The following is a 17,130-nucleotide window of genomic DNA, read 5'->3' as shown; positions in this document are numbered from 1 at the left end:
TCTGGTTTGGGGTTGATTAATGTGTCACTGAATTTAAACTTCCAGTCTGGCTGGCACCTGCTTCCTTATCTGTAATTTGCTTTCTGTTGCAGTGCAATTTCTTTTCACAGGACCTTTGTGGCCTACTTGTAGCTATTCTCTGAGCCTGCTGTGAGGGTCAGAGCAGGGTCATAGAATAGTTGCAAGTAGGCAACTGAACTCTGAGGGGGCCCCTCAGGAAGCACTACAGGGAATGGTTACTAATGATAAAATTGAACTTTTGCACCTGCTGAGTGCTTTCAGTTTTGTCTGTAATTGCTTTCTGTTGCAGTGTAATTTTTTTAACAGGACCTTTGTTGTATACTTGTAGCTATTCTCTTAGCCTGCTGTGAGGGTCAGAGCAGGGCCATAGAATAGTTGCAAGTAGGCAAATGAACTCTGAAGGGGCCCCTCAGGAAGCACTACAGGGAATGGTTACTAATGATGAGTTTGAACTTTTGCACCTGCTGAGTGCTTTCAGTGTTGCAAAAATCCAAATATCCAGCAGCATCCACAAAAAGTAATCCTTCCAGGTCAAGATCCAAATCAAAGTGACCAGCACATGAAGAAAGCACTGGGAGGAGCCTGCTGGACAGGAACAGGAAGTTGGAGACTGTGGGACACTTCCTTCCCCCCCCCCCCCCCAAAATGGACTCCTTGCAAAGAAAAAGTGCAGGCAAATGTCAACCTGAGGAGTTAATCTGATAAAAATCATAATTTTCAAGGTTTATGCTGCCTGCTGGTGGATTTCTTGTGCGAAATTGCAAATTTTGCAATCTCGCAATTGCGAGATTGTCGCTGCCCGCCGCATCTACGTGTTCGCAAGTGTTTACTCCCGCGAAATTGTATAGTATTCTATTTGGCAAGTGCGACCAAGCAAAAAATCCACTTCGCACGGATTTTACGAATTTTCAGCAAGTTCGCGAGAGTTCGCGGATTGCGAATTTGCCGAAAATCCGCAAAATCCGCGAGCGGAACGGATTTTACGCCCATGCTTACCTACAACCAGTGTGACGGGTGATGTCCTACGGGGTCATCTAAAGCTCCGCCTCCAGGTGCCTACAGAAGAGCGTGACAAACGGATCCCCACCCAGGACACTCCAGCTGCACTCCATGCACACAAAAGTCAGATTAGCACCAGTTGTGTTACAACCAGTGAGCAGTAGCACCACGTCAAGGTTCTGACCATTGCTACTGACCATTTACACCATTCATATGGGAGTCTTTAGAAGGTGGAAGGTGAATTCAGCACTTATTCTGATCCTCTGTGCCCCCACAGCGCCATGAGACCCTGGCAGGTGAGTAGACGCACTTTACATATGCTGAGTGATTGATCAGACTAGGCGGTCGCCTGGTGTTAATAAAATAGCCTTATTGCTCCTTGGCTTTGTATTATAAGTTATATACAGTCTGTGTAAAGCGCTGTTTGCACATATTTTTTTATTTTTATTTTTATTTTATAAAGTTTTATATATTGCGCGAACCAGATCCCAAGGGATATCAGAGTGCTTTACAATATCAAGAAGGTAAAGTAATACTCTAGCATCGATAACAAAAGAATGCCAAACAGGTGTAGTAACCAAAGATAAATACAAGTGATACATCATGAGAAGAGAAGAATACAGCTCCAGTAAAGATATCAGATAAGGATATGAAACAGTTATTGTCATAATCACAGACCGGTGGTAGACAGTGAGTAATGCAATAAATAGGTCAATACCAAGCTGCTACGGGGGCAAACCTTACATCCGAGAGGCGCCGAGAGCACAAACACAGGATGATAAGGATTCCAATTGATTTATTTATCTAATAAAGTTATTTTTTCAAAGATGAATCACTTACTGGACATCAAATTTATTGAGTGTCACTTACTCTGCTGTTGTGTATCGATTTAGATTTCGAATGAATTTTTCCGATTCATGACCTTATGAAGGTACAATCCACATTGCCCTTATATAGGCATAGAAATTCAGCCCTTATTTAGGCATAGCCCATGCTACCTAAATACAGGCATGGCTACTTCTATCCATTCATCTACGTCACAGCGATTTCTTGGAAAACCAGACTCTTAAGCTGTAGGGACTTCCCCTTGCCTGGATATTGATTTCTCCAAGAACTCATTTATTATGCATGAATATCTATTCCTTAGGGGTTCATTCATGACGTTCATATGCCCGACTTTATGTCAATACTGGCATTCCTAAACACCTCCAAGGTATAAATATACCTTCACTTGCTGTGGCAAAGCACGGTGTGGTTTGCTGCAGTTCGATTACATACTTGCACGACGCAGCTCGCTACAGCAAGTGCCGAAGGAATGCAACTCTCCAGCTGACGCACTGACCAGAAGCTATCCTTCTCCTGCCAAGAATTCAGCTCCAGTGTTTCTGACTCCCCTTGCGGGGTGTTAGAGATCGAGACCCGGAAAAGAGATACCAACCTCTGTCATTCTAAGGTATGGAGCTGATTAGAACCCAGAGAAACCTTTGGCAATTCTCGGCAAAACTAAACTATAACTAAAAGACAATACTTACTTCTTCCCTCGTACTAGACCTAGGTTAGGTACACTGGGGTAGAATTATTTCAGAAGCACTGGTTGCGTATTTTAGCCTATGTTATTTATGTATGCATTTTAATGAATATGTGATAGCCACAAAACCATGCTATTACAATATTATTTTATATTACTGCTAACGCTGTACATCTTCTATTTCGCATTCTGTCTTACGATTGTAGCAGTTCATATCTCTTGCATGAAAAATAAGACTGTTCAATAAACCCTTTTAATGAAACGCCCATCTCACTATTTCTGTGCTACTCTGTAGAAACGAAACATGCACGATTGACTGAGTGAAACTGTAATCTATTGTATCCACGACTCTGAAGATATTGTTCCGACTCTAAGGGAAACAAAGTTGTCAGGTTTATGCGGTTGTCAGAGACTAATACCTTCTTGTTTATTCGAGAAGTTTCTAGTGACCTCTGAGTTAGCTGGCACACACAATTAAGTTTAATATACTCGATAGAGACATACTGACCTCAGTCCTATGTCAATTCTATAGTGTGTATTATTCCAATGCGCAGAGCCTTTCAGGGATACAGGAACTACACTACTGTGCCATACTATCTGAGTTTGGATCAACCTCTCACTCCTGGAGTAAGATTTAACTGCTCGCACCCACTTCCTAGAGATAAGCAAGGGCCCAACACCGCCGGCCTGGCACCGGAAGTGGAGGAAGGGTGGGTCCTGTGGATTTGATACTCTGAGGGAGGTTCTGGAGAAGGTTTGTATCTCTTCCTTCTTGTACTCCCTGCCATGGCACCGGAAGTGGAGAAAGGGGGGGGGGAGTCCTGCTGGATTTGATACTCTGAGGGAGGTTCTGGAGAAGGTTGGATCTTTTCCTTCTTGCCCTCACTGCCGGCCTGGTGATGCTACGGTTGCATGTTGTGTGTTTCCCTCTGCAGGTGTTTATCTTTGCAGCCAGGTGTGGTGGGTCGCCGCTGGTATTGACAGCTGTGTAAGGGTGGCACCGGGTCTCAATGGTGATGCGTGAGGGGAGTGGGACCCAGTGGACGTCTCTTGAGTGCTGGAGTGATTGTGTCATACGAGCAAAGACCCCCGATGAGGGGCAGATACAAGCAGAAGACCCTTATTGGAGGTAGGAAGATCTGAGGCACGTGGGCGAGGCTTTACCCATGTCAAGAGGAGCCAGACCCGGTGACACTGTTTTAAGGGCAGGTTCAAACAACAAAATGGAGGAGTGTCCCCTCGGGTTCTGCTGCAAGAGATTCTTCTGCAGTAGGAAATGGTGAGCCCAACCAATTAAAGGATAACATTCATCCTTTTAGAAGACCCCTCACTCACCAACCTAGTTGGTGACATGCTTCATCATCGGGGTCCCACCCTGAAGGCCGAGTGCCAACAGGGTGTGCTACGACACCTGACTACAGTGGAGCGGGATATTGTTTTTTTTATATGTACAGTGCTAAGGATACAGTGAGTGATATTAAAAAGGAGTCAACACTATTCACTCATGGACTTTATTCCTGAGTGGTTGAACTCCCTGTAAAAGCAAATGTAACACCTATGTCTAATTAAGTAGGCTTTGGTGTTAAGAGAAGTATAGTGTATTAAAATTGAGACGTGTGCTATGTGGTTAAAATACAGGTCTACATGTTTCAACCATGTTGCAATTGTCTGTTTTCGTCTGGACCAAAAAGACCTGGGTGGTGCACACACGCTAAGGCGTGCCCTGCCCTCGATCTGTGAATAATCTGGAACCACAAAATTGTGGACCAATTAAAATAGTGGAGTAATCTTCTCCTGTGTCTGGGAAGAAAAAACGTAGAGCTCGGTAATTGCCAGCTCCATGGGCGTCCGGGTTCCAAGAGCGGAATGCTCACGTAACTTGTGGCTTCTTCCTTGCGGTACAGTAACATACTTGGATCTCATCACGGAGCCCCGATGGTTAAGGGCAGGTTCACCTTCTACAGCAGGGTCAGCGGGGCTCTGCGGGTGCTGTTTGGAGTGCAATGTGGGTTATAATGCAGAGTTTGTGGGGTAAGGGAGGTCACTCTGGAAGTGAAAGGACTTTACACAGATAGCTGTGGCGTGAAGCAGCCAAGAGTCCTATGAGACAGCCCTGTAATGGCTCCCTGCCCACCTAGTGACATCCCCTCCCTCTATCCTGACACCCCATGCCTTCTCATGCTTCTTCCCCTTCTGTAGACACTCTCTGCCCCTCTACAGACACCCCCTGACCCTCTACACACACTCCCTGCCCCTCTACAGACACTCCCTGCCCCTCTACAGACACTCCCTGACCCTCTACACACACTCCCTGCCCCTCTACAAACACTCAATGCCCCTCTACAGACACTCCCTGCCCCTCTACAGACACTCCCCGCCCCTCTACAGACACTCCCTGACCCTCTACAGACACTCCCTGCCCCTCTACAGACACTCCCTGCCCCTCTACAGACACTCCCTGACCCTCTACAGACACCCTCCGCCCCTCTACAGACACTCCCTGCCCCTATATGGACACTCCCAGCCCCTCTACAGACACTCCCTGCCCATCTACAGACACTCCCTGCCCCTCTACAGACACTCCCTGCCCATCTACAGACACTCCCTGACCCTCTACAGACACTCCCAGCCCCTCTACAGACACTCCCTGCCCCTCTACAGACACTCCCTGACCCTCTACAGACACTCACTGACCCTCTACAGACACCCACTGCCCCTCTACAGACACTCACTGACCCTCTACAGACACTCCCTGCCCCTCTACAGACACTCCCTGCCCATCTACAGACACTCCCTGACCCTCTACAGACACTCCCTGCCCCTCTACAGACACTCCCTGCCCCTCTACAGACACTCCCTGCCCCTCTACAGACACTCATTGTCCCTCTACAGACACTCCCTGCCCCTCTACAGACACTCCCTGCCCATCTACAGACACTCCCTGCCCCTCTACAGACACTCCCTGCCCCATATTCTTACTAACTAACAATCTAAAAGTAGAAATTTGGAGGAAGGCAGCCCCCATTAACCCCCCCTCACCCCCGTATCACCTATTTCTGCGCCTGAAGAGGGTCACAGGTCTCGAAAACAGGATGACATCCCCATTTGCAGTCTCTGAAGCGGCGCCTTTTACTCCTGTTCTGGCTCATCTCCCTTCTCCTCTCTTCCGGGTCTCTCACACCCCGGCTGGGGTTGCATCTCCAACCGTTGACCTCAATCCTCAGTCGGGCCGGGAACATCATGGCACATTTCAGACCTCTTTCCCTGAGTTTTTTCTTAACCCCCAGGAATCCCTGGCATTGCCTCTGTACCGCCTGCGTGAAATCCAGGAAAAAGGAGAGACTGATATTCTCGAATCTCAGAGGGCCTCCCAACCTGGAGGCCTGCAGGATAGAGTCTCGGTCTCTGTAATTAAGTACCTTCGCAATCATTGGTCGAGGGGGGGCCCGGGCCTTGGCCTACCACCCGGGACTCTATGCTCCAGTTCTATAGTGAAGAAATTACTTAGTCCCTTGGGTTTAAGGTGCTTGAGAACTAGGTCCTCCATGACCAGATCCTGGGGCTGGGCCCTCTGCCTTTTCCGGAACACCAATAATTCAGACGTTACTTCTCCGGGCCCTCCCCTCGTATTCGTCCAGCTTCCGGCTCGTGAGGTCGCCAGCTCCCCTGAGTTCCCACACCTCCTGCTTCAGCGATGCCACATTGTCTGTTAAGCTGGCAGTTTTAACGTCAAGGGACTTAACCTTTTCACTGGTTTTAGTGAGATCTGCACGGATAAGGTTAACCTCTATAGCCATTGTATCCAGTTTTTGATCAAGTGACTCCATTTTCTGTCCCAAAGATTTTTGCACTCCATCTATGGCCGCCATCACATTCAGCAATGTAAGTTCTGTCTGAGGGCCAGTCGAATCTCTTCCCGGGTCTTGTGTCTTCTTTGAGTCAGGTGGGGAACCTCTGGGCAAAGTGTACCTGTCCAGTTTATTAGCTTGTACATAACAGGACCCTTTAGTGGACCGCGACTGCGATCTCTCGCTTTCGGGTTTAGTCGCCATTCTGCCCCTCACCAGGGCTTCCACCGTCTAGAACCACAAGTATACCAGATTCCTCCCCCAACAGGGCGTTCTATTCTTCCCCGGTTTCGACGTCTTCTTTTCCCCAAGGGACCCCAGGCGGTGAGTTCCGAAACCCGAATGATAACTCTGAGACCGCCTGTCTCTCCACCGCTGGGTCTATATTCCGGATCACCTGGCTGTCTCCACCCCCCACAGGCCAGCGGTCCTCTCACCCGCTCAAGTTTCCCGGGCGACAAGATGGCTTCACTCTGTGACCAACGGCCTCTTGTGACCACACAAATCTGCCCTCGGAACTTTTCCGTTCCACAACGGGTCGGCCGCCTTAAAAGCACCCCGACCGTCCCATAACAGGAGGTCTCTTCGCACTGTTTGCCGCACCAGCCCCCGATTCCACCACGTTCCAAATGCCTGCCCGCAGGGTTTTATGTCTCCGAGCCAGCGAGCCCACTCGCCCGTTCACGAGGTCTTCTTGCCCCCAGCCCGGTCGGGTCCGGGCTTCTCACCAACTCCTCAGTGCTTGGGACGACTCACCGCCAACACTCCACGGGTAGCCAACGCCGGGCAAGCGGACAGGGCATCCGCCGCGGGCTCAGCACCTCAGTTCCCGGGCCTTCCCGGGGTCTTCCGAGTACCTTGCACCGCCGACGTTTTCTGCTAGAGATCCAGAAAACCAGCCGGCTCTGAGTCAGTATTTTCGCCCGCTTAACAGCCCTCTATCACCTCATATGGCACCACCATCAACACACCAGGCAGGTCGCCTTGTCAACAACACCGTCTTCTGATCTCCAGCAACTCTCTTCCACGAGGGCTTCCCCAGTCATCTCATCCGGGACACCGCCACTCCGCCTGTCAGGCTGACGCACCCCACACGCACCAACCAGTGAGGTCTCCACGTTCAAGGGCCGTTCTTCTCCTCCCCGTCTGCCGTTTTGCAATTTGGGAGCGCCCGAGCCCCACACACAGCTATATGGCCCCGGGACTCCGCGTCACAGTCGGCTGCCCACTGCTCTCGGTTCGTCTATAAGTAGAGGGGTTTTGTCCTACGGGTCCTGGCTGGACAAGATACGTTAGTAAAGAAGAAAAGGTGCCAGGGCTCGAGTTGAACAGACCAGGGCTAGTTTATTTAGCTGGTGTGTGCCTTCTTTACATTATTTCGAGAAGGTATGCATTTGTCATTATTCATACATTTCAAAACAGATTTACTTCTTCATTCAATCTACAGAAGGTGAAAACATCCCTTTCACTGGGGATACAAATGAAAACATTTCATACATTTGAAGGCAATATGTACAAGCAAAAATAAATGAAGAAAATTTATAAACAATTAAACTTTCATTTTTTTCATAAAACAGGCATTGAATCATATGCACCAAAATTCGTTTGGGTATGTTAGTTTTATGATTACATTGCCCTATGCTATCGTGTGCCTCTTTTAAACAGCCAAATAGCCGACGCGTTTCCAAACCCGTCCTTTAATCTTTCGGGTTTTTCTTCAGGGCCGGGCTGTGTACCTGTGGTGCAAAATTAGGGACATTAGGGGCCCGATGTAGGTAGGCCGTTACCGATCGGTAACGGCCGAAAATACCGAATCTGGGCCCTTACCGATCGGTATACTGGCATCGAGATGTAGGGCACAAAAAAAAGTACAAATCGGAGCGAAAACCGAATCGGAATGATTACCGAATGTAAAAGAATGCGATACGTACATACCGAAAATCGGATACAGTACGAATCGGTAACACACCGAATCGGATGCAAACACCGAATCGGTGCATGTACAGAATCGGTAGTGACACCGAATCGGACATAAGCCGAATCGGTGCATGTACCGATTCGGTAGTGACACCGAATCGGACATAAGCCGAATCGGTGCATGTACCGATTCGGTAGTGACACCGAATCGGACATAAGCCGAATCGGTGCATGTACCGATTCGGTAGTGACACCGAATCGGACATAAGCCGATTCGGTGCATGTACCGATTCGGTAGAGACACCGAATCGGACAGAAGGCAAATCGGAGAACCTACCAATTCGGTAGATTCACCGATCGGGAAAATCCCCGCTTCGGACAGATGGGGAGATGTAGGGAGACACAGAAACACCGATTTTGGCTCAAAATCGGTAGAATCCACTCGGCAATTACCATGGATTACGATCAGGTGGTAACCAACTCCAACCCATAAAAACAGCCCCAAAATGCATTGCAACTTGCAGGATGGCAGCTTTTTATGTCATAGCGAGGCGGCTACGGCTACAGCAGCAAGGAGAGAGGGAATGGCAAAGAGAGGAGCAGGTATACAGACAACGTATCACCCTGGTCATGCTGACAGATGCAGAGATCCTACAGCGGTACAGGCTGGACTCAGAGACCATCACAGACCTCATTAGGGACCTCCAACCCCTGTTGCAGCACCCCACCCCAAGGGCACACGCAATCCCTGTGCAGGTGCAGGTGCTATGCTGCCTACACCTGCTGGCGTCTGGCAGCTACCAAAGTGTAGTCGCTGTGGCAGGAGGGGTGACCCAGAGCAGCCTGTCAAGGTTCTTCCACAAGTTCCTTGATGCCATGATCCAGAGGATGGCCCACTACATTTCCTTCCCTGCAACCCAGGCAGAACTTGTACAGACCAAAGCAGACTTTTACCAGATGGCAAGATTCCCCCACATCATTGGCTGCATAGACGGCACACACATTCCGATTTGCCCACCATCTGACACAGAATACATCTACCGCAATCGGAAGTCCACTCACACCATCAACGTACAGGTGATCTGCAATGCGAAATGCACCATCACAGACCTGGTAGCAAAATTTCCGGGTAGTACCCACGACTCCTACATTTTCCAACAGAGCGGCATCTATGCACGGCTGATGGCTGGGGAATTTGGAGAAGGATACCTCCTAGGTGAGACACATCATCAGCCCCCCATAACCAAAAACAGCAAAGTGAAATACATGTATGCATGTAAGTAATTTTACCCCTTTTCCTTCTAGGCGACAGTGCATATGCCCTCCGTTCATTCATTCTCACCCCCTACCTCAACCCCTCTACACCCAGCCAAAGGAGGTATAACCGTGCCCACAAAAGCACCAGGAATGTTGTGGAAAGGACATTCGGCATCTGGAAAAGCAGGTTTAGATGCCTGCACAAGAGTGGAGGTGCAAGGCAGTACACCCCCATCACCTGTTGCAAAATCATAGCTGTCTGTGCAATGTTACACAACCTTGCGGTGAAGAAGGGCACTGAGGTGGAGTTGAGTGACTACGAGGACCATGATGACGACGAAGCTGTGCCACTAACACAGCCAGCTGGGGTGTGTACGCCAAGTGATGGAAGATATAGACGTGAGGAGATAACAGCAAACTATTTCTGAGTGAGTACAAATGCACAGACAGGTGAATGGTTGTGTTGAATAAGCAATTTTTAATACTGTTGCTACACAGTTACTGCACTGATGTGCAACAAAAAAAAGGTGTAATGTCAATGAAAACAAAAGTCTAGGGTCCAGGTTGCCTCACCCGCCCTTGCTAGGCTATTTCTTTGAGCGCTTTGCAGCCCCACTGTGGTGTCCCTCACCCCCTTCAGAATGACCAGCGGCATCTGCGGAGCGCCTGGTGCTCCTGCGTGGCTCTGACGCAGCGCTGGCCGGGCTGCTGCGGCTGCTGCTGTCCCCAGCATCCCCCAGGTCCAGGGCAGGATTTGCGGCAGTGTTAGAGATGATCAAGGCCTCCATTGCTGTCGTGATGCGGGCCATTCCCCTTGTCAACTCTGCGGTATTTTGAGCGAGACTAGACTCCATGTTGGCACCACGCTGACAGAGTTGTGCCGTTGCTGCAGCAAGGCGGCTCAAGGAGCGGTTCTGCACCCGGGCATCCCGCCTGCGCACCACCTCTTGCTCCTCCATTCTGCCACATAACTGTGTGATGGCAGTGGTTAGCCTGCCTAAACCTGCTACTGCCTCCTTGTTGGAAGCCACAAAGGCCTGAAATCCTTTCACCATTTCCCCCATCTGCAGGTTGTGCTGCAGGAGCTGGCGTTGGCATGCCATGATGGATTTCGCCTGCTGCCTTTGGATCTTCACCATATTGCCTTCGAGGCCCCGGAACACACTGGCCTCCCGTGCTGGGTCTGCAGTGGTGGGAATGGCACGGCGCCGGGTACTGCTGCTGCCCGCCTGCTGCGTGGGCTGGGGTGCCACTGGTGGGGGTGTGGTGCTGGCCGGGGCCTGAGCCCCTGCTCCCAGGACAGGGTGTACTGGAGCCACAGTGGCAGGAGCTGGTGTAGGTGGAAAGAGCTCCCTTGTCGGGGAGTTCTCTGGGGAGAATTGCAAGGAGGGTGTGCTTTGCATTTGTGGGGAGTTAAGTGCATCAAAGTCAATTTCCAGGTCTCCCTCAATATCCAGGCCTATGGTGTTTTCCTCCTCCTCCTCGGCAGCCTGACTCGTGCTCGGCCCTGCGAGTGCAGTGGTAGATGGTGCTGCTGCCTCCTTTGGCAGTGTTTGTCCGCCTGATGGTGCCCCTAGGTACAAAGAAGCATTTGTAAATAGAGTACCGATGTATTACAGTCAGTACAATTAAAGCATTCCACATGTCCTAGCATCTCCGTAGAATGTGTTCCACTGTTTCATGTCTTGTGATTCTGCACTGCCATATTTTGATACCTACTGCTGACTGGATGTACCATGATGCTTGTCTCTTGTATGTTGGTTGCAGTACTGTGCTGGGGTTTGGCTATGCATTGTGTCTAATGGGGAGGTGTCTGGTAGGGTGTGTCCTGATGCGCATGCCTCTTACCTGTAGCTGTAGCTCTGGCTGAGCTGTCCAGGGTCCCAATTCCGGTCACGCTCTCCCTCTCAATGGTGCTGGAGACCAGTTCCTCCAGCTCGGTGAGGGGTGGCGCCGGGTTCCTGCCACCACCAGTGACTCCAGCCTGCTTCTGGATCTCTGCCATCTTCCGTTTGGTCAGGCTGCGGATGTCGTAGAAGCGCTTCTTCAGCTCATCCAGGGACCTGGGGGTGACACCCACAGCGTTGACCTTCTGACCGATATCGCTCCAGAGCCTCCTCTTGGTGCTTTCTGGCACATTGAGGGACAGCTTTCCGAATAGCTGCCGGTGCACCCTCACCACCTCCTCAACCAACACCTGCAGCTCGGTGCTGCTGAACTTAGGCTTCCTCTTCTGGCTGGACTTCTGGCTCTCACTCTGGTTTGCCATCTTGGTCTGAACAGTTCACTACCTCCTACTCCCACTGCTGCTAACTGTGACTGCTCAGCTCAGGCTGGCTCTCCAGAAAGTTCTTAATTGGCTGCACCTGCCAGGGTTGCCACTCCCTGTTTGGGAGGGGGAGGGGGAGCCACCTCATTGGCTGAAGCGGCTTTTACCGAATCGGCTATCTCCGATTCGGATATTACCGATTCGGTAAAATCCGAATCGGTATCATCCGATTCGGAGATAGCCGAATCGGTTTCTTCAATGCATTCCTATGGGCTTTTTGGCCATGGGTGTGTTTTCATACCTCCGATTCGGTAATTGCCGATTCTGATTTTTCCGACTCGGCTAATTCCGATTCGGTGGTAGCCGATTCGGCTAATTCCGATTCGGTGGTAGCCGATTCGGCTAGTTCCGAATCGGTGGTAGGCGATTCGGTACTTTCCGATTCGGTCCGTGCTGATTCGGTACGTACCGATTCACATTACCGATGCCGACCGATTCCCTATTATTTCGCTGTTTGTTTCCTACATCTCGTTTTCCGATTTCAGAATACCGAATCGGCCCGCCTCGGTATTTTGGAATCGGAAATTCCCTTTTACCTACATCGGGCCCTTAGTTTCTCCTTTTTTCCTAGATTTTTAACCTTGCTTCATATGCAGGCTAAGCCTGTGGAATTTTACCTTGTGTACCGGATTTGCTGACTGCTGTTGTTCAAAAACGGGGCATCAGATAAACTTGAATTTTCACCATTACCTAAACGTGGTTAAGGATAGGCGAATATAATGAATATGTTGAGCTCTCAGGTTTGTTTGTGCTTGTGATGTGTATGTAAAGGCTGCGCTGACACTTACTTGTTTTTGTTGTCAGATTATTCTCTATCTCAGAGTTTTCTTAAAAGTCAATGGAGCGTTCCGCGGTGATTTCGTTCTGTGCAATTAAAAATAGAAATCAATCCGGGAATCAAACAATGGCTCGAATTCAATTTGGGTCTGTGGTTTTGTGCTTACTTCTGTGTAGCGCGGCTGGCGACCCAGGCTCTTCTCGTTGTTTGGCAGTTAGGCTTCGGTTCTTAGTTCTGGGGGAGGAACCAAGCCAATATTAGTGTTTATTTAGCGGTGATACTTTGCTAGATGTACCTTCTATTTTAGTTTACGCGAGGCGTTCTTACCTTTGTCTAAGGGTCTCTTGCTGCGCTTGGGGTTCTGTGCACGAATCACAATTCTCACTCAGAGTGCTGCTATTCTGGTTTAGTTTCAACACCGGGTGGAACACGGTTTCCTGTTTATGTATGCAGCTAGGCATTGTGGGATTTGTAGTTTTGTGGACTATTCACGCGTTTTAACATCATTGTGTCTTGGATATGAAACTTAAAGGCTAGGGTACAGCGCGTTAACTCACTGCTTCTTAATAGATATGACTTCCGTGGTGGTGGGGTTCACAGGGGACTTAATAGTTAGTTCTTTGTAATTCCGACATCTCATTCAGGCCATCCATCACACAATTGAATTTTAAAATTAGATAAGCCTCTTTGTTTAGGAGCATGGCATCGATGTTTCCTCCCCTCGGAGGAACCTTCATGGCTTGTAGTATTGTCCATTTGAAGTCATTTTCATTGTGGTTCTGTTCCACAAAGTGCTGTACCATGGGCGCGGACAGCACTTTGTTCTTGATTCTGGATCTGTGTTGAGCTATTCGTTGGTTGGCTTTTTGAGTGGTTTTTCCTATATACAACTTAGGACAAGGGCACATGACTGCATATATTACATTCGGTGTTTTGCAGTTCGAGAATCCTTTATGTGTCCATTTCGTTGTCTTGAATGAGAATTCATCACCTTCAATTGTATTGGGGCAGGAAGCACACGAACCACATTTGTGGTGGCCTATTACAGGTGGTAGTTTCCACAACGTACGTAAGTCAGCTTTGACTTTACTTACTCCCAGATCGGCTCTTACGATGCGCTGTGCTATACTTCTGTTTTTCTTTAGGGCAAACAAGGGCTGCTCCATCGGGACTTCTGAGTTTTTAATCAAATGCCAATTCTTTAAGATAATGGATTTCAACTTGTTGGTGTATGGCCCAAAAGTGGTAACACATACCGGCCTTTCTAAGGGTTTAGTGTCTATGTTGGTTCTCAATAATTCTTCTCGTGGAGTGTGCCATGCCCTAGTGGTTGAGTGTTTTAGTAATTTATGGGGATAACCCCTCCGTTGTAATTGATCACTCAGTATTTGGGAATGGATCAAAAAGTCTTCCTTCCTGGAGCAATTCCGCCGGATTCTCAACATTTGTCCGTACGGCAAGTTAGATCTTAAGCTTTTCGGATGATAGCTCGCATAATGCAAAATAGTGTTCTTGTCTGTGTCTTTACGATATAAAGTGGTAGTCAGTTCATTTTCATATGGAAAAACCACTACATCTAGAAAAGTGAGCGATGTTCTGCTGAAAGTCATTGTAAATTTTATATCTGGGTGTCTGGTGTTGAGCCACTGATGGAACTGGGCCAGCGTTTCTTCTGACCCATTCCATTGGCACCAGATATCATCAATGAAACGATACCATTTGGTTATATTTTGTTGAAATGGATTATTTCGGTAGATGAAGCGCTCCTCATACAGGGCCATGAAGAGCACCGCCATTTCTGGGGCATAAGGACACCCCATGGCGGTGCCCTTCACCTGCACGTAGAACGTGTCCATAAACCGAAAGTAGTTCCTTTTGAGTGCTATTCTCGCTAGGTCAATAATAAAGTCTGTGGGGACTCTATGTGGTCTGGGTCGCGTTTCTAGAAAATACTCCATTGCTTCTAATCCCTCTTGTTGGGGGATTTGAGTGTATAGGGAGGTGACATCAAAGGATACCATCACCTCTTGGTTTCCATCAAATGCAGTCCCTTCAATTTTGTTAATGAAGTCCCTAGTGTCTTTGAGGTATGATTTTACTTCAGACAAAAAAGGTTTTAGGAACACATCCACGTATTTTGCTAGTGGTTCCAGTACCGAATCACATCCGGAGACAATTGGTCTTCCGGGTGGTTCCAATAAGCTTTTATGAATTTTTGGTAAAAAGTAGATTACCGGAATGCGCGGACTTTTTTTGTCTAGATATTGGAACTCCTTCATTCCTAATATCCCCTTGTCCCGACCCTCAGTGATTATAGTCTGAATTTCAGCCTTTATTTGTGGAGTTGGATCCTCTTTGACTTCTCTATACCACTCGGTGTTTTTAATTTGACTATTGGCTTCAGTAATGTATTTGTCTCTGTCCCAGACCACCAGGGCTCCCCCTTTGTCTGCGGGTTTTATCACTATAGAATAGTCATTGCGTAAACTGTTCAAAGCCATTTCTTGGTCTCTAGTGATGTTCCTCTTGAGGAACATTTTTTGTTTACTTAATTGTGTGATGGAGGATAGAACGATTTGTTCAAAGGCTACTATTTCCTTTGGAATGGTATATGTTGGAGGTACAAATGTGGATTTATTGGAGAGATTAGAGGGTTCATTCACTCTGACACAGACAAAGGGGGAGCCCTGGTGGTCTGGGACAGAGACAAATACATTACTGAAGCCAATAGTCAAATTAAAAACACCGAGTGGTATAGAGAAGTCAAAGAGGATCCAACTCCACAAATAAAGGCTGAAATTCAGACTATAATCACTGAGGGTCGGGACAAGGGGATATTAGGAATGAAGGAGTTCCAATATCTAGACAAAAAAAGTCCGCGCATTCCGGTAATCTACTTTTTACCAAAAATTCATAAAAGCTTATTGGAACCACCCGGAAGACCAATTGTCTCCGGATGTGATTCGGTACTGGAACCACTAGCAAAATACGTGGATGTGTTCCTAAAACCTTTTTTGTCTGAAGTAAAATCATACCTCAAAGACACTAGGGACTTCATTAACAAAATTGAAGGGACTGCATTTGATGGAAACCAAGAGGTGATGGTATCCTTTGATGTCACCTCCCTATACACTCAAATCCCCCAACAAGAGGGATTAGAAGCAATGGAGTATTTTCTAGAAACGCGACCCAGACCACATAGAGTCCCCACAGACTTTATTATTGACCTAGCGAGAATAGCACTCAAAAGGAACTACTTTCGGTTTATGGACACGTTCTACGTGCAGGTGAAGGGCACCGCCATGGGGTGTCCTTATGCCCCAGAAATGGCGGTGCTCTTCATGGCCCTGTATGAGGAGCGCTTCATCTACCGAAATAATCCATTTCAACAAAATATAACCAAATGGTATCGTTTCATTGATGATATCTGGTGCCAATGGAATGGGTCAGAAGAAACGCTGGCCCAGTTCCATCAGTGGCTCAACACCAGACACCCAGATATAAAATTTACAATGACTTTCAGCAGAACATCGCTCACTTTTCTAGATGTAGTGGTTTTTCCATATGAAAATGAACTGACTACCACTTTATATCGTAAAGACACAGACAAGAACACTATTTTGCATTATGCGAGCTATCATCCGAAAAGCTTAAGATCTAACTTGCCGTACGGACAAATGTTGAGAATCCGGCGGAATTGCTCCAGGAAGGAAGACTTTTTGATCCATTCCCAAATACTGAGTGATCAATTACAACGGAGGGGTTATCCCCATAAATTACTAAAACACTCAACCACTAGGGCATGGCACACTCCACGAGAAGAATTATTGAGAACCAACATAGACACTAAACCCTTAGAAAGGCCGGTATGTGTTACCACTTTTGGGCCATACACCAACAAGTTGAAATCCATTATCTTAAAGAATTGGCGTTTGATTAAAAACTCAGAAGTCCCGATGGAGCAGCCCTTGTTTGCCCTAAAGAAAAACAGAAGTATAGCACAGCGCATCGTAAGAGCCGATCTGGGAGTAAGTAAAGTCAAAGCTGACTTACGTACGTTGTGGAAACTACCACCTGTAATAGGCCACCACAAATGTGGTTCGTGTGCTTCCTGCCCCAATACAATTGAAGGTGATGAATTCTCATTCAAGACAACGAAATGGACACATAAAGGATTCTCGAACTGCAAAACACCGAATGTAATATATGCAGTCATGTGCCCTTGTCCTAAGTTGTATATAGGAAAAACCACTCAAAAAGCCAACCAACGAATAGCTCAACACAGATCCAGAATCAAGAACAAAGTGCTGTCCGCGCCCATGGTACAGCACTTTGTGGAACAGAACCACAATGAAAATGACTTCAAATGGACAATACTACAAGCCATGAAGGTTCCTCCGAGGGGAGGAAACATCGATGCCATGCTCCTAAACAAAGAGGCTTATCTAATTTT

General features: G+C 47.9%; 1 protein-coding gene across 1 annotated transcript; it reads right to left on the bottom strand.

Moving 5' to 3' along the window:
• Nucleotides 1-9,987: 9,987 nt before the first annotated feature.
• LOC144761121 (uncharacterized) lies at nt 9,988-11,992 on the bottom strand. Its single transcript, XM_078646579.1, has 2 exons — nt 11,419-11,992; nt 9,988-11,143 (listed from the first exon to the last, which is right to left on the bottom strand). Exons 1-2 carry the CDS (start codon nt 11,837-11,839, stop codon nt 10,158-10,160), a joined length of 1,407 nt encoding a protein of 468 aa, XP_078502705.1. The 5' UTR covers nt 11,840-11,992; the 3' UTR covers nt 9,988-10,157.
• Between the last annotated feature and the right edge of the window lie 5,138 nt (nt 11,993-17,130).

Source organism: Lissotriton helveticus, chromosome 5_2, assembly GCF_964261635.1.
Source record: "Lissotriton helveticus chromosome 5_2, aLisHel1.1, whole genome shotgun sequence".
Classification (NCBI taxonomy): domain Eukaryota; kingdom Metazoa; phylum Chordata; class Amphibia; order Caudata; family Salamandridae; genus Lissotriton; species Lissotriton helveticus.
The sequence above is the reverse complement of the archived record's forward strand: the minus strand, read 5'-3'. Positions and strand labels throughout refer to the sequence as shown.

Excerpts from the sequence above, each read along its gene's own strand:
- LOC144761121 (XM_078646579.1), bottom strand. The coding sequence starts at position 11,839 with ATGGCAAACCAGAGTGAGAGCCAGAAGTCCAGCCAGAAGAGGAAGCCT. Across the intron at positions 11,144-11,418 it reads AGCCAGAGCTACAGCTACAG|GGGCACCATCAGGCGGACAA; the intron begins GTAAGAGGCATG and ends CTTTGTACCTAG.